Source organism: Rhipicephalus microplus, chromosome 3 (assembly GCF_043290135.1).
Source record: "Rhipicephalus microplus isolate Deutch F79 chromosome 3, USDA_Rmic, whole genome shotgun sequence".
NCBI lineage: Eukaryota > Metazoa > Arthropoda > Arachnida > Ixodida > Ixodidae > Rhipicephalus > Rhipicephalus microplus.
The window spans coordinates 17,213,447-17,237,650 of NC_134702.1; the positions used below are offsets into that span (position 1 = coordinate 17,213,447).

At 47.0% G+C, this 24,204-nt stretch overlaps 1 protein-coding gene across 1 annotated transcript in view; it reads right to left on the bottom strand.

Annotated features, from left to right (window-relative positions):
• The window catches only part of LOC119181401 (uncharacterized), a 146,666-nt gene that overhangs the window by 100,002 nt on the left and 22,460 nt on the right, over positions 1–24,204 (bottom strand). Inside the window, exon 2 of the mRNA XM_037432631.2 lies at positions 17,006–17,041. Within this exon, the coding sequence (XP_037288528.2) occupies positions 17,006–17,020 (15 nt within the window). The 5' untranslated portion in view covers positions 17,021–17,041. The remainder of the gene's footprint in view (positions 1–17,005; positions 17,042–24,204) is intronic.

Here is a 24,204-nt window from a genome sequence, read left to right on the forward strand (position 1 = left end):
AGTCTCTGAAACTCCAAAGCAGAGAAGTACGATGACCCGTGAACGTGGTTCCACCACATCTCACTTCTTCCCCGGCTTTCACTGTTTCGAGAGGGTCGCCATCATATCGTAAAATTTCCCCTTCACCAATCGCTTCGTCATCAAACTTTCCTTGTTGAGGCTTTCCATGCTCCCTGCTATAAAGCACGTGTAGTCGTGAACGGGGAAGGGAGGGACTGATAGAAAACTATCGGTGCTCTATAGAAGCGCGCCGTACCCTAGAAGACGTGACCAAGACGCAGCACTTTGTCGAGATGCATGGTGCGGCGCCGGTTCTAGTGCAATCGCACCTTTCTAAAGAAGCTCGGCTGTTTCGCTTTCGATGTACGAACCGACACGTGTAATCAGCTGGACGAACACCTCTATCGGAGATCCAAATGTTCTAATGGGGTCACCACGATACCTCCGCTCAGGTCATCAGCTATAGATGCCGCACCACGCTGCGATTGGATCATCGACAGCCGTAACGCGAAGTCGATCAAGGCGAGAAAGTGTAACGCGAAACGTGTCCAGGAATTAGAGCGTTCCTTGGCCAGTTCGCTTTCTCTCTGCGCTTCAGATAATGACTTTGTACGTTGGGAGTGTAGTATATGGGCTATTTTGGTATCGACGTTGCAGACGATGCATCGCGCCTCGCGCGCAGCGTTCGCAATCGCGATGGGTCCATGGAGCAGTTTCGTGCCATGTCCTTCCTTCACCTGCGACAGATGCGACTTGTATGTCACTTCAAACGCCAATTGGACGATAAAGGACTCCCAAAACGAAGCAGAAGCGTGAGTAGGATTCTCCGCTGGGGGTACAAAATTTCATCGCAGCCTCCTCCCCTCCCCTTGTTGGTCGAGTCCCAAAGACATGCTTCCCAATGAGTGAATCTTTTTTTTTTAATTTATATAGTGGCACGGCACCAGCCAGACAATGCTTGCCTTCAGCCGTGCCTCCTTGGACAATTTCAGTGATCGTTCTAAGCCAACTAATAAAGAAAAAATCAAGCGAGGAAGTGTTTTTATTTTAATGGCCTACATTCAGTTCCAGATTTTTCTTAAGTGGGAAGTTGACAGTTCTTGCATTGCAACACCAGCAGCCTTCGGCCGCCATTACCATCAACAATTACTTACGTGGCCATATAGTGCTGCTCCTTCATCAATGACGCCACAGCTTCTGTTGAGTAAATGTATGGCGCAGAATTTGGGCCTCCTCTTTGATGATTAGGAGCAGACGACACACACACTCTGATTCCCTCGTGCGCTCGCCTATGAAAAGACTTATCCAAACCATGCATGGCTGCAACCATCATACACACTGAGCGCCATAAAGTCAGCACTGCGCTATGTATAGGATATTTAGCTCTGCGAATGACAGTGACTGCGCAATGATCACTGTTACGTGAGCGTTCCCGACCTGCCTGCACAGCTAAACTTGTGAAAAAAAAATAGCTAAGTAAAGCGAAATAGAAAATGGGGGCTATAAATTTAAATCCAACTTGCCACACCAAAACTACGATAGGGTTTTAGCACGGACTCCTGGTTAATTTCGACCCACTCGGCTTGCTCAACATGCCCTTATATTTGGACACAAGTGTGTTTTCGCATTTCGCCCCACTGTAAATGTGGCTGCCGTGGAGCGTTGGAACTGCACGAAGAATCAAGGCGAGCTTCGCACAAAACAGAGTTTCTGACACATCACACCTCCTAATGGTATAGTGCAGCAATGACAAATGCTACAGCTCTTATGCGCTCAGGACGGCATGACAGTTGCCAGTGCTCTTCTGCAATTGCATTTCTGCGAACGCATTCAAAACGGTTAACGTTAGTACGCCTCTGCAAAGGCAAAATGGAGGCTAAACGATTCAATCATTGTCACGTGATACGTTAAGAACGCGTCCTCACTCACACACACACACACACACACACACACACACACACACACACACACACACACACGTGCAACAATAAAACCATCACATGCAGCGACACACGTGTGCGCACCTATGAAAGCACATACACGCACACTCAGCACATACGCACTCACATCCACACAAAGTATAGTACGTATACACGCACATTTACGCACATATTCACATACATACTCACACATGCACACCTGTACGCAGACAGACCCCTCCCGAGTGTGCCAAAACAACTGGCTGATTCCGATGCAAATGCACTGCCTCATCAGCGAGGCCAATAGCTCAGTCCTGATGCCTGAGAGAGCTAGGACCGCGCCAGGATATGTATGCCGTTTATTGGAGTGGCATGCGTGAGCTGGAAAAACGGGCTACGCCGACGCAAGGTATCGACGAGCGACGGACGCACCGTGCGCGAGGTGAACTGAACAGACCACGCTCCCCGCCCCGAAAGTATGTAACCACTGCATAGCCTCGACCCACCACATCAGCAGGCCTGACACGGCGCCCGACGTATACGCTTCAACGTGGGAGTGACGAGCTCTAGGTACCGACATGCGTGTGGCAGGCATCAACGGTGTAGTGCTTGCATGGCGAATAGAGAAGGATGCGACAAAAAGCAGGAAGATTTGCTACGCTGCACTGCAGGAAGAGAAAGACACATAGGTGATGGTGATGATGATGATAATGATGTGCAGTGTTTATGGAGAAGGACCAGTGGTGACCAAAGAGCACTAAAAAAGGATCTGCTGAGTTAAAAAAAAGAAGAAGAGCGGTTAGGTTACCTACAATAAATCGGTAAACTAAGTAATTAAATAACAGATGTTTTTTTTAGGAATGAAGCAATGCTGAAAGTATCGCGCGAATTCACCATATAATCGGCCGATCTCTTCCTTAGGGTGCGAGCCATTTTCAGGGCAAAACAACAACAACAACAACTATAAATCGGTGCACGTGGCAGTATATGGGAAGAGGAGAATACTCGCTGCAAATAACCTGAAATGTAAAATCTACAGAAATGTGACACTGTCGGTTAATTAGACGTAAAACGAACATCATAAAATACGTAAGGTGAACGTGACAGAATGGTTAGGAACGCATGGTCCACTAAAGTGTGGTGCAGTAAGCAGCACTGCTGCCTTACAAGGAACCCTGGATACAATAAGGTCGGTACGTAGGCACGTTGGTATAGTGAGTCATTTCTTGAGCTTCGCTGTAGCGCACCAAATGACACGGGCCACAGGTAGGAACGTACGACGAAAAACAGCACCGTGTTCCATCGTCAGTTTTTGTTTTCCTAATATCCACGTCCTTAGCCACACTGCAACGAAGCTTATGAAATGGCCGTAAGTGCAATGGACTGGAGCAATGTGCGCCTTGGTGTCGGCGCTGCACATTAGCCATTATGCTGTACAACGTTTGGTGGTCCACATTTCAACACTCGGAGCGGCACAGATCTTTCTTCAAGTGCAAAGCCTCGTTATGTGACGCTACCTTCGTAACTTCGTACAACATAGAAGAGTGGTGGTTTGGGCTAGTCGCGATATAACGCTTGTTATAGCGCGAGCTCTGAACGACTACAAAAGGGCAAGAAGACGAGCGCTGTCGGTTTCGTAAAATTGAGGGTAGGACTATATTCCTCCTGTGCATGCCGCGCAGGAGTGTGTACGGAGTGTAGCGATTGAAAATGGACCACGAAGCTTTTTCGTGGATGTTTGTCAATAGGGAGTTTTACAATAGCGCACCGCGAGCCCTTGTGGTGCAGTCGCTGCCACTGCGCATGCGTCGTAACGCGAGTCGGCGTTCGCGGACCACACGCAAAAAAATCCGAAATTGCGTGCGGTGATGGCGGCCCGCATGTGGCCCACAAGCGCTGGTTTCGAGGCTACGGTGTCGCTGCGATCGCGCGTTGCGGTTCGCAGCAGGGCAAACGCTTTTCTAAAACTCGTATGGCGCCCGCTTCGCCCGCAACGGCCGCAGTGCTTGCAAACGGTATTCTAAAACTCCCTGATATTTTGAAAAGAGCATGCGTGCATACAGTGTAGCCCATCCGCACGTTTGCGGCTAAGGGTGAGTGCACGGCAGCAATGCACAGGGTTCGTCATTCGCGCATACGCTTCGGCGGTGAAAACATGGCGGTCGACGCAACGATATGGAGGAAGGAGAGAGAGGGGGGCATCGCTGAGAAAGGAGGCGAAGCGACAGAGCGGCGTTTGTCGGCGACAACGAGTAGGCGTAAAAGCGGGAAACGGAAGCACGCTTCGTTTCCTCGACTGCATCCCAGAAGGTGAGCCAAGGCCGCACGCCGGCTGTGCGCGTTGCGACCTATTGGCCGGCCGCAGCGGGCTTCCAATTCCGGCGCGTTCGCGCCCCATCGCGTGCTCGGCTTTTAAACGCGCAGCACGGAATTCCGCGATGTTTCACCTGCGTAGCTTTTTTAACTCTCCCTTTCTCTTTCAACCCACTATTCCCCAACCCCAGTGTAGGGTAGCATACCGGATACTAGCATCTGGTTAACCTCCCTGCCTTCCTTTTTTCTCGTCTCTCTCTCTCTCTCTCTCTTCACCGGCGTACGTTTGTCCATCTATCAGTCTCTGAAACGGCGCGAAGCATGAATGGACATCATCAGGCATGCGCTTTATCGGAGTCGTCTATAGATGGCTCGCTGTGACGTCATTGAAATCGCCATGTTGGAGTACTAACACCGTATTAAGTTTGTGGTGTTCCGTTTTCGTTGTCGTTACTGTCACGTTCAATATAACTTGCAAACATGGACGCGCGTGGTCTCGCGAGATCGCACGTGGTCTCACGAGATCGCGCGTGGCTTCAAGTAACCCTTATTCCAGCAGCAGTCGAGTACTACAAGTACTGGACCACCAAGGCGGGTTCAATAGCATCAAACAGTAAATTACTGCAAGCATGACTTACATGAACGATGCTAACACGTGCGAATGGTGTATTTCAGATATGCACACGTATGCTGCTGCATGCTTGCGCCGAACAAGGAACCATACGTGCACACACAGACAATGAACCCATTCAGACGGAGACAGCATGTATACAAGGCGTATTAATGCGAGAAACCTTAAGGTACTTTATCAAACGCGAAAAGCGACCGTTGGCGTCAATAAAAGTGGCGCATAAAAATATTAATCATGCGATCACGTCACCGCATGACACCAAGACAGCGCAGAGGTGGCGAAACGCTTCGGCGTCAGTTTTGAACACAAGAGGTACCGAATTCGATCCCCGGTACCGGGCCAGAAGGTGAGCCAAGGTTTCCAATGGCTACAAGCAGGCTTCTGGGGGGCGCTACGGTGCCGAAGTGGTGCAAAGCTAACGACGCTTGGAGGACTCCCAACTTGCTGCATGGGGCCAGTGATATACTAATGACGTGACAGATTGCTAACACTAGTGTCATTGTGAAGTTCCTATTACGCCTCATAACGTGACGTCACATGGTGGTGTGGTCCGGTGACGACGTCATTTGTTCTAAGGTTAAGACGATCATGGGAAACCTGCGAAACGACGTCAAGCGCAGAAATATTATCCAGGAGGCACCCTTTTTTATCTTTTTCGGGAGGGTGGGGAAGAGTGGTGTGTGATATTACTATACAATCGACTGCGAAGAAAAAAAAAAGCCACAGTTCACGACCTGAGTGTTCACGTTTAAATTTCATATTACTGTATATGATACTGTAGCAGAGTTGCGCATAGGTCTGGTTAGTAGCAACCACAGGTACGCGGCGAAGCCGCACTGTGTTTTTGCAGGCGACTAGCTTAAGGGTGTCGCATATTGACATGCCTGGTGTGTCAGCCACAGGCAGTAACTATAGTAACAATACAGTAACTCTCGGCAGGCAGTAACGATACAACAGTTCCCGCCAGCATTTGGTAGCAGTGCCACGAACTTGCAGTGGTAAAAAAGTGAAAATTAAGCTCGAACCACAGGCCGTATACGTGAAGAAACGCGCTCGCCTTCGTACAAGTCCAGCCGTTTTCTTATTGTGGTTATACATACTGCGCTTCACGTCGTAAAACCTGAGGAAGTGCGTAGCACCAGCAATCCACAGATTTTATTGCTGCTTGCCACCAACTCTGTACTCTAGGAAATCGTGCGCTGGCTAAGGCGGTGGCACCCTCTCTTGAGCAGCGCGGGTATAGGCCCGGCGTTCCTGACAGGTTTTCTGGGATTTTAGACAAATTATGCCCAATTATTCTCTACTTATTGCTGCAGTTTCTATTATTTTTTCCAATGCCCCTCCGCACTGGTCTAGTGACTAAGATACTCGGCTGCTGATCCGCAGGTCGCGGGTTAAAATCCCGGCTGCGGTGGCTGCATTTCCGATGGAGGCGGAAATGTCGTAGTCCCGTGTGCTCTGATTTAGGTGCACGTTAAAGAATCCCAGGAGGTCAAAATTTCCGGACCCCTCCACTACGGCGTCTCTCATAATCATATGGTGGTTCTGGGACGTTGAACCTCACAAATAAATCAATTATTATTTTTCCTTTCTTGTTCATGTTACAGTGGTTTTGAACATTGTTATCGTTGTTTTTGTCGGTAATTAAGACTGCATGACCATGCAACACGAGGCCCCGAATCGACAACAAACAGAGCCTCTAAAGGGCTAAGAACTTAAATAAGGTGACGAATTTCGCCTTCGAGTTGTTTCAGATATATGCATAAGGCACCATGTCAATTTCAATGCCGCCTCATTAGATTAAACGGTGAATGAGTTAGAATACTGCCCACTTCTCAAATGGGAGAGCAGTGTGAAGCTGTGTGTATAAAAAAAGTGGGTAACGATTCAGAGTACTAGGTACTCAACTATGGGAGAGCTTAAAGCCATCCCTCTGTATGAAGTAGGTTCAATCCTTAAACGAAGAAGGTTACGCCCAGCGAGTGTGTTTAGAATTATTGTTTAACGAATTTGAGCACTTCGTACTCAACTATATGAGAGAGCAGTAAGCCGTCCCTATTTGTTTGAAGCAATCAATGCCTTCATAAGCGTGTGTTTAGAAAAAGTAGTTAACGATTTCAAGTACTTAGTACTCGACTATGGGAGAGCCTAAGGCCATCCCAATCTTGCCACTGCATCCTACGCACCATCATAAGCGTCAATTGATGTTGAACAAAGAGGGATTGAAAGAATCAAACAGTGCTTCCACCGACAACGCTACGACATTATCCAGAACACTGTGAAGTGTGCACGAGATAACTTAGCTTCTTGAACCTATTCTTCTGCGTTTTGTGCTTTCATCGCTAAATCACAGGATCGCAAATAAGCCATTTCATCGAGTATGCCTGCCCTTTATCCTAGATCACTTATAAGACATTACCCACGTTATAATCCTTCCATTATAGAGCGCAGCAGCGATTTCATCAAAATTGTTTCTTCAAGAGTTTTGGACGTTTTATCGATCAAGCGTCCCTGTTCTAACTGCATTAACGTAAAGCAGCAGAGTTACTGTTTCACGCAAAGGTGGCAGAACAAAAGGAACAAACAATATATCATCCAAATTGCTGAATGGTCCAATCAACTCTAGAAACGGTCAACTAAAAATTGACTTTAAGAAAACTGAACCACCTAAAATAAATAATCTGACTGTACGCGTACATGTGAACTCATTTCTCCTTACTTGATTCAGCGTTCAAACTCGTGCAAAATTTGGGTCTCGTGCAGTATAGGATTGTATCTTGTACGTCTCGCGTTCTACTATAATAAATTACATGTTGCCGTTTTTCCAAACACGCGTCTGTTCTGGTGTAGGCGTTCATGCGAGGCCCGCACGATGGCTTCATGATATCCCATAGTATGGTACCTAGTACTCTAAATCGTTACTCTTTTTTTTCTAAAACCACACTCTAAATCACCGCACATTTGTTCTGAACACACAGTACTGTATATTTCCTGTGCTAAGCGAGTATAAGTAGCCGGTGTCACCACAAAATCACCAACCTCTCATTTTCATCACTTCCATTACAAAAAAAAGAGAGAGTGAAAACAGGAAAGGAAGGAAGAAAGAAAGAAAGAAAGAAAAAAAGAAAGAAAGAAAGAAAGAAAGAGAGAAAGAAAGAAAGAAAGAAAGAAAGAAGGAAAGAAAGAAAGAAAGAAAGAAAGAAAGAAAGAAAGGAAGAAAGAAAGAAAGAAAGAAAGAGCGCTTGCAGCAGATTCAACGGGCTTGTCACTGCGAAAGTTCAGCAAGAAGTTATATTCGAAGTTTGCGCAAACACCTCTTCACGTTCTGCGATTCATGGTGAAACTTTTGCTAAGTTTTTTTAACGACTCAGAAAGACGCTTACTTCCATTTCTATTAAACCCCGTATTTCTCTATAGGCACCGTTCACTGACCCAAGCGCGTTGCACTGATCAGGCGGCTCTCTCATTGAACATCCCAGTGTCACTTACATTATAGCGGCTATGTGCGGAAGAAGTAAATTTGACACGCGAACCCATTCTCTCTCAATTGTTTGACCACGGTTCGCCCACTCGTGGCAGGCGGAGGCCCACGCACCACACCCGCATCTTGCGCGGCCAGTAGTCACGGCTAAGTTATCGTTCTTCAGTCATCTACAGGCTGTTCTCTCTGGCGCTGCAGTCGCGTTGGAAGGGACCATCACTCGAAGCACATGATTTATGGGACCTACGTGACAGCAAACTGCAATGCCGCCATGATCGTCACACCTTTTTTTTTTGTTTCTCAGGAGAAAGAAAAAGAAAGGCAGAGCATATCCACGGAGTGAATGACGATGAGTAAGGCGAAGAGCTGGAGGGTTTCGTCGCTAAACCGTGAACCATCCACGAATATCGCCTACTACATCATCAAAGACGTGAAAAACGCTGTGTATATTTATACAATATTTATTATTCGTAAGTTGTAGCTATACGTCGCTTCCATTCCCCCTTCATATTAACGGCTTTATGGGCGGTGAAGTGGTGGATCCGTGACGGGGCGTAGTGGGATGTCTGCAAGGACGAAGTGGGCAGTTCGCAAAGGTGGAGCTATAGGCGTTCACGTACAAACAAGGGATGGACACTGTGGGACAATATATGGTTCATTAACGCACACCTGGATACAAGTGCACGACCATCTAAATTCATTATTGGCTACTTCTCAACAGTATTTGCTTTATGGTGGGTAACGTGGCTAATCGGTGATGGGGCGTAGTAGGATGTTTGCAAGGACGAAGTAGTGGGCAGTTGACAAAGGTGGAACTATAGGTGGTCACGTACATACATAGAAGGCATGGACTGACCGACGCCTTTACGAGCATCGCCCCTAAAAACATTTATTTGCACCAATACAGAATGACGGCGGAGGAAGCTTTAGCAGCTCTGTTCAATCACTGCTACTGCTTCGGAAATTCAGTCGGCGAGAAACGGACCGAGCAAATGCACCGATCATAGTGCACTGCTGTAATCCACCTTTTGCAGCAGAGTTGTTAAGGTCGAGGTCTCTGATGTGTCGTGAACAGAAAGTGATCATCGCCATGTTCCGACACGCTCCAAGTGACCGCCCAAGCATTCGGTACAAATGGTTATCGAGACAAGCCGAAACGTACGGCCCCTAATTAGTGTTAGCCACGTGTATGCTCCCGTGCTAGTTTTTAGTGAACCAGTCTGGTGGAAAGTGGGATTCAGCCAATTTTATGTGGCACATTACCATAGGAGAGAGCAAGCACAGCCATGTATGGTACAGCATAGCAAGGGGCGGGGAAGATAGAAGTGAGGGGGTGAAGCTATATCGAAGCTAGGGCCCATCCCTGTGTAACTTAATAGATAAGTACCATATTTCCTTTTTTTCATTTTCTTGTACTGCTCTCTGTCGTTTCGGTTGGGCTTGGTAGGGGCCGGGATAACGGATATCGCCAGAACGAGGCCTTGATTGATTTGTGGGGTTTAACGTCCCAAAACCACCATATGATTATGAGAGACGCCGTAGTGGAGGACTCCGGAAATTTTGACCACCTGGGGTTCTTTAACGTGCACCCAAATCTGAGCATACGGGCCTACGACATTTCCGCCTCCATCGGAAATGCAGCCGCCGCAGCCGGGATTCGAACCCGCGACGTGCGGAGAAACGAAAGCCTTCAAAATCAAGGGGAGTGTCGCCCTTTTCCGCTATGGAATTTACGCATGTGCCATGGCATCGTGAAAAATGGAGGATTTCTTTTAGCATAGCTGTAAAGTTCGCTCTGATGCGAGACAGTCGGTTTTGCAAACGGCGTGTACACTGTCGTCCTTTATGAAAGGGAACACGCGAGCCCATGGCCTCCGGCCTGTCTGTGGTGGCTGCCTACAGCACCGTCAACCGACAGACAAGGAGAGTACGTCGGTTTTGGCATCATCTATATGCAAACAAAATAAGATGTCATGGCCATTGGACAAGCACTGCTATATAACGCTCCTGCTCCAGTCTGATAATGAGTGGTTCCGCCAAAAGCGGACGCACCTTCTTCAGCCGTCAGTTGACGGTGCTGAAGGCAGCCGCCACGAAGCGCAGGTCACGTGCTCGCGTGTTCCCTTTCATAACGGACGACAGTGTCGATGTTTTTTACACAGCTGGGAGCACGGCCTTGGTATTATGCTAGATCAAAATCAACGTCTGTGGCTCATATGATTAGACCATGTTCAAAAGAGTATCGCCAGCTTGTCTGAGGGGCTAGCATTTGGTCTTCATATCTTGCCTATACAGAGCACAGGCTCTTGAGTTGTATGTATCAGTGCCATTGTACTTGCGTCTTTGCAATACTTAAGGTAATTAATGAATGCTACGCGAGGACAAAAACGTGCGCTGACTGACAACAGTTGGTTTACTGTGCGCATATATAAAGAGGGAAAGAAAAAGAAGGGGAGACCGGGAAGGAAGTGGACTTACGCGCACAGGTTTGACGATGACATTAGACCAAGATGTTTCTGATTGTCGCCTAAAATATCGGTATCTCTTCTCTGTCAGAGTGAGCGATTGTTGTCATTGCCTTATAGGCCACTGACAATCCGAGCCCTTGCAGATCATCGCGCACGGTTCAAATAAGTCATATGCCAGATTGTCCTTGTATCTTCGCGACACTTCTGTTTTCTTCGGCAGCATAGAGCACACACAATCTGTTCAAATGGTGCCTGGATTGCTGCCATGCGTGTTTTGGCGTTGTTTGCGCGCTGTCGCATACGATTATTGAGACATCATCCCGGTTGGCCGATGTAAGATCTGCCACTCGACGTGAACATTTCATACACGGTATCCTTTTTTTTTTTTGCACTGCGCATAGGGTGGGGCGTTGTTCTTCCCGCAGGACTTGAAGTCAGTGGGCAGTACGTTACTGCGGTTATCATGCGCCATCAAGACCGACATAAAGTCTTTCGGAAGAACTGTATTCCGCATTGCCTGGTGCATTTATGAATGCGTTGTCTTTTCTAATGGTTTTTATGAACGGTATTCATTAAACGATGAAAATGTTTCTGCAATTGTAGTAGAAAGTAGGACAAGGACAACAAGGGAGAAGGTTAACCAGGTACATGACCGGTTTGCCACCCTGCGCTGGGGGAAGTAGAACGAAGCTTTACAACATGACGCTACGGCACTTCGGTAGCCATATTCTTTGCAAAAGTCATGGTGCGCACCAAAATATGCGGACACGCTAAAACTATCCCACAGCCAAACCTTCTCCCACACAGCCAAGTTGTTCAGGGTATACATGCGGTCTTAATAGCACTTTTTAAACAAGGAAGTGGTCACCGAGACAGCGTCTATCCCGCGTAGTGCCAAGCCTATTTATTCATTGGTTGAAAAGAAAAAAAGGAGATCTAACGGCACGCAGCTGTACAGCAGCATGTTTCAATCTCCCTTGACACGAGAGCAGGAACATCCCATGATGTCACATGATTTGGGGTGTTCGTACGTGTGCCTCTGTCTCGACTGTCACTCACTCGATAAATGTGTTTACCACATTTCCTTCGCGACCCGCAAGGCCGCAAATGTTTCGTTAGGTGCAGGAATTCTATATGGCGTCCAAGCTGCGAATCGCAGAGCCTTTCGCGGTTGCCGTGCACTGGTCAAATGATGTGGAATTCTACATGTAAAATGAGTGGAAAAGTTCGCTCCTTCTATTTCCATAACCATTGTCGAAGTCCTATTTGCACGCTTACTCAAAGAAATCTTGAAAAGTTCATTGAGGGAAAGGTCTTCCGGACAGAATCTCTGGAGTCACCCTGGCCACGTGACCTCAAGTACGAGTGAGTGAGTGAGTGGAATGATTGCCGGTACAACCAAATGGTATCGTGCTCCTTCGGACGGCTAGGAAACGTCACGTGACTACGATGGTTTCACTGGAAAGCGTCCATACGAGCAGCCGAATCGGAACACAAAGACCCGATAAATAATAGCAGCCATGGTCGCGAATTTCGCTGCGCACGAAACAAAGTGAAGAAAAATTCCACATCCTGACATGAAATACGTGATTCCCTCACGTTCGGCTCATGCGAACGTCTTTTGTTGACCCCGAAACGCAAGAATTCAAAGCTCAACTTTACACTTCAAGCCAATCGCTTCAGTTCGAATCAGAAGTATAACATTAGACCTAAAGAGGAGGACGTGCACCTGAAGGTACTATAGTCTAACGTACCTGATACCACTAAAATAATGGGCAATTTGTACCGCATTCTAAGTGCGGTACACTGAAGCGATGAGTCAGCAACTGCACGATGCAATGCCATGTGCAATTATTCAACTGTGTTATGTATAGACAATCGACCGATGCGCATTTGTTCTACGTGTGGCACTGAAAGCATTCAATTGCGGTGTACTGATCTTCTCACACTACGACGTGTACGAAGTAAATAAATAAATAAATAAATAAATAAATAAATAAATAAATAAATAAATAAATAAATAAATGAATAAATAAATAAATAAATAAATAAATAAATAAATAAAGAGCAACAGTCATGACTCTACAAGTCTTGAAGACTGCGCAAAGCACCATTGTGATTCGATATGTCCGTAGAGGCGTTTCGATAATGAAAAAGCAAGTTTTGCAGCTTTGTGTCCCTTTCCTTCCCTCAAAGTGGGCATCGAATTGATTGTAACTGCTCACCTGCCATTCAGCGTCGTCGCATGAAGACCGGTGCTGCCTTCACTTCCCCACGGAAGGCGAAAACAACAGACATTTCCGCGGTTCACTCCCGGAAGATTGGGTGTGGGCGACGGTCTCTCGCTCACACCACAAACGACATCGAACAGGCCAGCGGGATGAGCAAGCCAGCGGGATGAAAATTAGTAGCCGCAGACCGATGTACGGATGCCCAGGCGGGCGGGAGGTGGGAAGCAAAAAAGAAAGACGTGGAAGCCACCGCTGCCGCTGCGCGGCAGACGGACGAAAAGAAGAAAAAACATGTAGCAGTCGACGACGAAACGAACGACGCACTCATTACCCGCCAGCGACGCAAGAGGGCGTGCGAAGCGGGAGCACAGCCGAGAGGCTGATACAATGAACCAATGAACCAAAATGACATAAACGGCCGAGAGAGAATTGACGAAAAAAAAGAACAAAAAAAGATGCGCGGGCGAAACGGTAGAGCCGCGAATCACAAACTAACAAAGGTGATAGGAATGCGTCCTTTCCCTCTTCCGAAGCGAGAGTGAAAAAAAAAGAAAAGGCTGAAAGTGAGGACAGCATAGTATGGAGGCCAGAATAGGCAGGAGAGAGAGCAGACAGTTATATGTACACGTCAAGCAGGAAGCCCAAACGCCGAACAACAAGCACAAAAATGATCGCCGACCTCGACCCTTCCTTTCTCTTTGTGTGTCTGTGCGTGTGGCGCGCCTCCTCAAATCGCAAGTCATCCATGACGGCTGGTCTTCCCGCCATCCGCGCGCCGATTTCCCGGGTTCGAGGTTACGTGCGTCCGCTCGCGCCGCCTAGCGAAGTTTCGCTTTCGACACTCTTCTTTTAGTGTCGCTGCCCGCCATGGTGGTCTAGTGGTTAGAGTTCTCGAGTGCTGACTCGAAAGTCACGGGATCGAATCCCCACCGCGTCTGCCACATTTCAGTGGAATTGAAACACTAGAGGGCCGTGTGCTTAAACTTACGTACACGTTAAAGATCACCACATGGCATAGGTCGGCAATACTTGTGGAGCTCAGTCAGATCCACTCATGAAATATACTTAGAGCTTCGCATTCGAACTCAAACTCACCGACACATTACTCACCCGTACTCACTCAGACTTAGAGTCAAGGCTCGATCTGAGTCTGAGTGAGTCCGAGAGAGTCGACCTGTGAGTCTGTAAGGTTAAAACTTTCTCCTTCGACCATGGTGTCACTGCTCTTTAACTTATCTTTGACGGAGGCGAAAATGCTGTAGGTCCGTGTGCTCAGATTTGCGTGCATGTTAAAGAATCCCAGGTAGTCAAATTTTCCGGAGCCGTCCACTACGGCGTCTCTCATAATCATACGTGGGTTTCGGGACGTTAAAGCGCAGATATCTAAGTGCTCTTCAACACGAATGTCAAACATAATTGATGCTAATCTTGGCGCCGCTTGACATATCTTCGAGAACGAGTTCTGTGGGCTTGCAAACCAGCTATAGGTCATTTTTTTCTTAAAAGATATGGCAGCATAACATATTTATCAATTAACTGCCCTGGAAGAGTGTGTGTGTGTGAGGGGGGGGGGGTCAAGGCAGCTCCTTACGTAATCCACGCCTCTGATCAATAAATATTGAAATTGTGTATGAACGACACTGCTTTGAAAGACACGCGAGTAGACGTAAGCATAAGCGTGAATCCAGACAAGGGTGATAGTAATGCTGAAGATGACTATATAGGATGTTAGATCAGCAAATGAAAATGAAACTCGCTCAGACTCACTAGAGAGATACATGTTGCGCTTCGTACTCACTCGGACTCAGACTCACCAAGCTTTTCCTGAGGCAAACTCTCTCGGACTCACACTCACGAAAATTCTCACAAAACGGACTCCCTCATACTCACGGCTGGGTCTGAGTGTGAGTGAGTCCAAGTGAGTCATCAACTCATGAGTGAGTTCGCCGACTTATGCCACACTGTAAACATTTTCTAGAGCCCTTCACTATGCTGTCCCTCTTATTCTATTGTTATTATCAGACCTAAAACTGCATCAATTACTATTGTAGTGCCACCGGGCTGTGCGTGCGTTAACATTTTTTTTCTTCTTTTTATCAGCTTCTCGACTCAGCAGTGTACAGCTGCAACTCATACCATAGCTTGAAGCGCAGCGGAATAAATGCAATTGAAAACAAAAAGAGAAAAAGATACCGTCCCGCGAATGCGTACTTGGCGTGCGCAGCGGGGTACTTGTTTCCGGTCACAACGGAGTGCAGAGTGAGTTTCCCTTTGCATCCGTGAATCGTTTCGTGTCTTTCATGTCACTGCCACGATTGCAATGTCTTTCTTGCAACATCACCGCCGCTGTTCCGGTGAGGAAACCAATGCACGACTAGATAAAAAAAAAGTGCCAACGCGTGAAATTTAGCGCAATGGTTTCAAAAATCTGTATTCGACAAAGCAAAGTTGAACGCTCTATGTTCGGTGTTCTCGTGAACTTAGTAGAAAGTGCCTCGTGGGAATATGCCTTTATTAGCTTTATCCTTGTCACTGTTCTGTTTTTTTTTCACTAATGCTGCATAACTTAATTAATCGTGTCAGTGCTATAGTTCCCATTATTGCGTGATCAGCGCATACCACTGTTGTTCATTTAGGCTGTGTGTTCAAATTAAAACAGACGCTCACTTCGTGCGGTACCCCTCCCCCCTTCCATTTACTTCGTGTGAGGCATGTTAAAACATTTTTAGATAAACGTATAGACTTGCAGGTATTCCAAGTTTCCATACACTCTGCTGCAGTCTGTCCAGCTAGATTTGGCTTCGGACCATCATTTTGCTCTCAAATGAACATGTTGTTCAGCCCTACGAAGAGGAAACAAAATATACTAATGAGGACGGCGGTGATAAGCGAAACAATGAAAATGACTCAGCAGGATGTGTGGCCAGTTGGCGTTCGCATCTTCAAATATGACAGATGTCACACCACCGTTGTCTGTGCAGCCGAATGTCACACGCCACATCGCTGTTGTATTTAGCCTTCGCACGCACGGCTTTAGGTGAGGGTCAGCTGTGACAGAAATCGTGCCTTCATTCAAGACTCTCTCTCTCTCTCTCTCTCTCTCTCTCTCTCTCTCTCTCTCTCTCTCTCTCTCTCTCTCTCTCTCTGTTTGTGTGTGTGTGTGTGTGTGTGTGTGTGTGTGTGTGTGTGTGTGTGTGTGTGTGTGTGTGTGTGTGTGTGTGTGTGTGTGTGTGTGTGTGTGTGTGTGTGTGTGTGTGTGTGTGTGTGTGTTGTGTGTGTGTGTGTGTGTGTGTGCGCGCGCTTGTGTTTGTTTTTGTGTGTATCTTCCCGAAATGGTTACCTCTCCGAGTTTGATTTTTTTCACTAAAATACCCAAACTTTCTAGTCATATCAAATCCAACATATAGCTTCATTATTATTGTTACTACGCACAGATGAGTCAATGTCGACGGAGGACAAAATGATTACCCCCAGTCAATGGGATGTTTTTACAACAAGGTCTTCATAAGCTCACCAAGTTTGTTTTTTTCTTGTGGACTGAAGAGAATTATTTAGCAGCTAAACATATGTATTAGGCTCTATACCCGGCGGTTCCTCGTATTTTACCGTCTAAGAAAAAAAAAGAGTCAGTTGACTCTTATTTGTCGGAACGCACTTGCCACGTATATATTACTCTTTAAAAAAGAGAGACCCGTGGTCTCCTTTTCGCCATTATACTTTCGTCAGAAAGTCGTGGGACTCAAAATAAAGTAGACGTAACACCTTGAAGGGAGTTAAACACTTGAAGGTAGTTGAATATTCTCTCTCGCTCTTTTTTTTTTCCTGTGGGTGTAGCGTAGTGAATGATTTATATATTTAGCATCATCTGCATGCGCTTGGTTTTCAAATGCGTAGTTGAGCATTTAGTTACCTCTGATATGTTCGTATATGCGTAGTGAACCAAGCCAGACTTTTACACTTACCTCGTACGACTCCATGTAAACTTCTTCCACAACGATCTAGAAAAGAAAGGAAAAGGGAACTGATTAAGCAGTAATTCAATAAAATCATATCATTGTCTAGACGGAAAACCATCGTAAGCATAAATTGTGGTCTTCAGGCATCAATGTTGTTTTCTTTATTAATATTATTATTAGTGCACCAAGCGGAATGACATATGGTCCAATAAAACGAATCTAGAACAATAATCAGATACACCTCTTAGGCAAGAACATACGGAAGCCGAGAAGTAATATGTAAGAAATTAATTCAATTTTTTTTCATGGTATTTATTAGAGATGTACCTAATGTGCACACCTGGCGAACAAAACAGTCAAGCTTGCCTCTACATGTGCACAACAAATATTGCACAGAAAGTAGTCTCAATGAACACTGTTCTAAAAAGGGATTTGAGCAAATCATTTCGTCAACAGTGGATGCCAATCCGGCTGAAACTGCAGTTGATCATAAGACACGTCCAGCTGAAGTATCATTTGTATGAAATGCAAGATGATAGAGTTGATCTTGCATACCTGTTTAAACTGCGAGGTTTCGCTGAACTGCACATACCCACTGGAAATAATATCTCAACAGGCAAAACTCTGCCTTTGGGTGGCCCGATATAACGTATACTGTAAGAATTTAAATCACGTTGTTCTTGAAAAGCAGTTTGGCGAACGTGCCATAATTGTTTCGTCAGCTATAACAACCGGGAGCTGTCATGAACTCGAAAGCAGCTTTCTACATTGCCACGGTGCTTCTTCAGCCAGGAGGTCGTAATAATCGCGGAAAGATACTGAGATTGCTAAATAAGAACGATAAGGAAACTTATATACTTTGGTATACAGATAAGGCGGATGAGCTCGCCGGTTTGTGCGATATAAACATCTACGTCCGTTCATCAGAGTGCCTCACGACCTGCAGCACATTCATGCTTCTTTTTTATTCAATCGTACCACTGCCTTTCAGTGTGAACGCAAGTGAGGGCACGGGCACGTCACGACATCCCTCGGAGGCCGCGGTAACTGTGTTATTCACGACGCTCAGATTAGTTAATGCCCTTGGATTTTGTGTTTTTATGGCGGGGACAATGAGTTTGTGACGTCATTTGTCGACACAAGTGCAAACGATTTGCAGTTGACTTCGATAAATATTTACATGTTCAAGGCCACGTGCTACGCTCTAATGATTGGATCAAATGTACTTAGGAGCCCAGACTACCGATCGGCTGCGATGTCTGACCATACTGAATAAGTGTTGCAGGGCCCCTTTAAAGAGACACTAAAAACAATGATTTGGTTTAGATTAACAAATTGCACTCTGTGAGCTTCAATTCCGTATGTTTCGCTATTATAAGTTTATTTTTTACTGAGAAAATCAAGGTGTGAGTTTAGTTTTCGAATTTCGCGCCGACATTCCCTTGAGTGAGGTCGGAATTTTCACAATGTATTTTTGGTATTTTCGAAACATTAGCTCAATGAAATTTTTCTGAAAATTCTTACAATGTGTCTATAGCCCACACAGATGGCAAAGACCTTCAATTTGGTCGATTAGAAGCTATGCAGGACCCTGCGGACGCCTTGAAATATTTGACGTCGTGGTGTTTAGTGCGGAAATGTCAGAATGGCGCCTCCACTCGCGTTTTATTTTTCGCGCGTTTTGTCGCGTACTAAGCGTAATACTGCGACGAGAGCGGTGTTCTCGGGATAGTGAAATTGTCCTTTACTTATACGCGAAAAACAGTTTTGCTCGTTAGCGTCCCTTCAAGTTACCTTGACGTTTTCAGACGACTGCACATTGTTCCAAGCGACGACGCCACGTGATGATGTCAGCAAGTAACGTCACACATTTCTACTCTTTGTGACGTCACTATGACATAAAGCGGTCATGTCGCTACATGACGTTATCAGTGAAGGAGATCGCGTGCGTTCTTATATTACTTCATTCGCCTACCGTTTTTGCTCAAGGGGCTCAAGGGGCTCTACAGGACTCTTAAAGCTTTCGGGTTCATAAAAAAGAATTGTTCAGGACTCACCGAAGACGACTGTTGAGATTTTAAAAAGCTCTTCGTTTTATTCAAGGTATGGTGTTCTTAAAGGTGTGCATTTGTTGCAGTGACGACATACAGGTGGCGGCGGTTGTTTCATCGAGTCATTTTCACGCATCGGAATACGGCGAGTGCCTCATTTCAGTTTCCTGGCCCCCGCCTCTCGCTTATCGCGCCCTGGCCCGATATGTGCGTAACGTTCATACCCACAGATCTATATAAGTAAATGCTACGGAGATAGCATCTCTTTTTGTCTCTGAGTGAATGCGAATGTCCTTAAAAAATTTTGGGCATGCGTAAATAACGGGGGCAACGCCAATATTCACCGTCTGAGCTAAACCTTGTCATCTGCTTAAGGGGATCTGAGACACTATCAAAAAGGCCGAGAGGTCAGAGAAGGATAACTTTGTACGAGCAAGCGTACACGCTTGCCACGTATAGACGGCATTGTCCCTCATCTCATCATGCTCCACGTAATAGCTCGTTCGGTTGCTTCTATCTCTAGCCTTCCCATCAGCACCACCCCTTTGTTCAGAGATGACAAAGACGCCTCGCTTGCGTTACCGGTTCAGCCGTACACGTGGCCTCGTTTCGGCGCCGACGCCCAAGTTTATATATATCCAAATAGCGATGGGTTTCAACAAAAGAAATACAAACAAAGGAATACAAACAAACAACGAGCAAAAGTGTTACAAACTAAGGCCACCGAATGCGCGGCTTCGTCAATCCACTATAGCGAGCAACAAACAATCGGTCCGCGACGCTGACCTCCTGACTCCAGCGCCATCGCGGGCGGGCTCGAAACCATGACAGATGGGTCACAAGATGGTGACCCTGAACGGCGTGACCCTTCCTGCAGACGGACATGTGCGTTAATCGTCTGCTTCGCGAGACACCACGCTCGCTTCTAACTCCTTTCCAACGGCTAAGACTCGTCGCTGCCCTCTCGGGGCGTACACTAGCGCCCTCTCCCCGCCCGTTTCTTAAATAGAAAGCGACACGACACGTGCCGCGATTATATCGCTTTCGATTAAACGGAGCCGTTTAGGCCGAGCGCGCGCAAGGGTGTACGGAGCTGTCCTCGAGGGCAGGGCGAGAAGGGAGGACAGGTCGTTTAGCGACCATTGTGGTGACCCACCGTCGTCTGCTCGCGGGACGAGCAGACGGGTCGTTGTACCAGACCGTATATACATAGTCTCTCTACACATCTAGCGCGCAAAGATGCTCTCAGCTCTAGTGAACTATACGGCACGTCGTTTTAAAAGCCGCCCTCTTCGAGAGAAGTGAACGAAGTGCACACCCCCATAGCCGGGTATGCACACCACAAGGTCGTCGCACCGAACATAGGGAAGTACACAGAATGCACGCACGTCGTTTAAAACTGATACTGGCGAGTCGGCTCATGGTGATCGAGATGGACTTCCCTGTGTGAAGACGGACACACACTTTGCTCCAGGATAGTTGATATTGTTTTAAATGGGGTGGCAAGCCAATGGCATGGTTCAGTGGAAGCACCCATGACGAATGGTTATAAAGTTAGGAGAGCAGATACAGAAAATGAATTGAATTCTTCAATCTGCAGATACGGTATCAAACGTCGCTTGTACTGAGTTGTGCTTGGATCTGGTCGGTAGATACGTTATCAAAAATACAAAACAAAAAAGAGAAATGCAGCCCCAGTACTGTGAAGCCGGAGGAAGTCATTCAATGAAGGCATTCCGTCATTCTCGTTGGTAGATTTACCACCACGACTCACCTTACCAAACCATCGATGATGTCAGTGCTTACGGTAAGTGCGTAAGGATTTCTCGGCAACAGTACAACATTGCTAGGGAATATTCCCAAACTCGGAGTGCGACATGCGCGCTGCTTTTTTTCCTTTCTTGTATCGACTTCTTGCTCATACGGCAGCTGGAATATGTGGCGTCTGCAGCGAGTTCTATCTGGCTGTTTCGCCCTTCATACGTAACGACGAAGCGCCGGAGAAGTGCCAGTGCGAAGAGAAATCGTGCTCTCTGCGAGGCAGCGATTGACATTAATTGATTTGTGGGGTGTAACGTCTTAAAACCACCATATAATTATGATAGACGCAGTAGTGGAGGGCTCCAGAAATTTAGACCACCTGGAGTTCTTTAACGAGCACCCAAATCTGAGCAGACGGGCCTACAGCATTTCCGCCTCTATTGGAAATGCAGCCACCGAAGCCGGGATTCGATCCCGCCACCTGCGGATCAGCAGCCGAGTACCTTAGCCACTAGACCACCGCGGTGGAACGACGAGAGCCGTAGGCCATGACCGTTTCAAGTAGCGCCGAAACGACAAACGCCGTTTCTGTGTGTTCAGATAAGAATGTTAACGATTGGTAAAGAAGAACAAACTAGAACAAGGAACTTCTATTGACTTTAGTTAGAGTGCTATATTAGCCCTATCTGGAGAGGTAGTCTGCCAACGGCATGCCTGTCAGCCTCCTACCCGGCTCTATATTTGACCCGAAGACGAAAAGTTCTCTTATATAGACGAGCACCATGTACTTTGATAAAGGAGAGCGCTACGCCGTCCCACCTCAGCATGGTACAGTTGATCCAGCGTCTGTGTTTGGAAATAGTCGATGACGATTTGGAGCAGCTGTCGCCTACATGCGACCCAAGTGGCAGTATTATGGAGCCCAGGCTCCGTGTGCAGCCCAGCCCCCTTCCCTCCTCTTTTTATAGTTCTTTCCTATCTGAAGGGCGACATGACAGTTCTCACCCTAAAATGACATTTTCGCCATCTACGTCTGATTGTAACGCTATAGCGTGAGGCAAACGTGATTTTCTAATCCAGTTTTGAAATTTTTTCTCAATCCCAACCGCTCATTAGGCTCAAAGGTCCTTAAGCCGCGGGTCATGCGTCTGCGATGTATGAGTGAAAGTAGTGCATTGTAGTCACCTCCACAGCCGGTATAGAGGAGTGGCACGTGCGCACTCATTTGAATTGAGCAGGAAACCCACGTACGTTAGTCATAAAAAAGTTGTTTCTGATTAAATAACTTACAGAGATGAGCATCGGTGACTTAATCACCAATAAAATTTGCCTTGAATTTCTTGCCTATTGAAAAGAGGCCCCGTATCTGCATGTTAATCTGCAAATGCCGTCAAACGACGCTAGTCTTGTGTCTGGAGAGAGTGAACAAAATGTTTACTTGATGTTCTGCGCATTTGCGAAAATCGGTGAATGGTGTTCCGGAGGCGCTGCGTTAGAGTGCCTCGAGCCTGCATCGCAAGCGAACGAGCGCATCGAGGCACGTTAGACACGAGCGCCATCTGGCAGTTATATTCGAAAACGAAGCGCGTGGCATGCGCACCCGTCTCTGAGGTGATAAGGTGTAGAACGCAAGGCGACGGGCGATTGCCACCACCGTGTCGTCTTAGCGAAGCGTTTGAAACACTTGACTTTTCGTGCAAGCGTTGCATGATCAGCGCAGCATGATAAACGCTACGGTCCTTAGAATTACTTATGTACGCCTTTTCTAGTAAAAGACGCACATACAAAATATATACGTGTTGTTATGGTGCCTCAGATATGCGCAATAATTGCTTTTTAATTGACAATCGCACAAGTGTGAACGCTGAACCTTGAGCAACATTGATGGGCGGTGCGGATGGAGTCGCCGTTTGGTGACGTTTAGAGTACCCAATATCATTAAGGGTGGGCAAACAGATAAGTGGACAGACAGACCAAAAGTTTTGCGTCGAAGGTCCCCAACAAAGAGCGTCGTCTTTAAAATAGTATTAGAAAGATGCACATTGAGCAATATCTGACCGGAAATGGTTGCCACGTTAAACTCACTGGGCGTAATCTGCTTGATTTTAGCAAGGTTTAGCGAGGGTTGGGCCGCAGTGCCATGAACTAGCGGCTGTGAAAGGCGGGAACTAGACATGAAGTGAAGACCGTAGGAGAGTGCGTGCGTGCTGCTCCTCCAGTCCGGCCGTGCCGCCTCTCGTTTAGTCCTTGCAATGTCCGCTGCATGGCGGTACTTCTATAAGATGAATATAATATGAAAAGATGCGTGATGGCGGTACTTGGAGCGTTCACTAGATGGATGGACGGATGGACAGACGCACGGACGAACTGACAGACAGACAAATGTACGGACGGGTGGACGGACGCACGCACGGACACGTGGATGAACGGACAGAAGAATAAACGGACGAACGCATGGACGGACGCACGAATGGACGGTCGCACAGGTAGACACACGGGAGGAAGCAAGAACGAACGAACGGACGGCAGCACAAACGGACTGACGGATGCTTCGCTCCACTCATCATCATGCACTCCGTGTATATGCTTTGATTTTTTTGCGGGGGGAGGGGGAGGGGCGGCACTAGAAGTAATACCGGGAATGGGGCAAGGTCCTGAGTTTTTTTTTTATTTTAGTTGCATGAAAACCCCATCATAGCCTAAATGCTGTTGATGTGTGTTCAGAGTGCTACCATTAATTTGTACTAATTGGAGATAGGAGATGGACGACAAGCACTGAAGAGAGAGAGGGGGGTTGCTGACACAGGCTCCCGAGAGGGAGGGGCGATTCCCCACTCCGAGGGGGTCTGGTTGAAGAAAATTTCGCGAGTGCGAGTCCGAGAAAGTCTTGCAGAGGAAACTTTTGCGAGTCTTAGTCCGAGTCAGTGCAAAGCGTCAAATGTATTTTACGAGTCAGCCTGAGTGAGCTCCACGGGTTTTGCCGACGTATGCGCGGGACTGAGCCGGGTGCGTGACCCAATCGCGTTCCGCAGGACCAAAATAAAGTTATTTTCTTTACTTTCTCAAATAAACTCCGGCCTATGTCACAAGGGAAGGATAGCTGGCAGCCGAAAGCGCCTTGTCCCAGAGTTATATCACGGACGTATGGGCGGACACATGGACAGACGGACGGATGCATGGACGGACGCAAGGACGAACGTAGGGACGCCCGGACGGACGAAAGGACGCACAGACGGACGGATGCACGGATGGAAGCGTGGACGGATTGACGGGCGTACCACTCATCATTCACTCCGTGAATATACTGCGATTTTTTTTTTATCATATATTCATCATATAGAAGTACCGGCATCCAGCGGACATTCCAAAGACTAAACGAGAGGTGGCTACCTA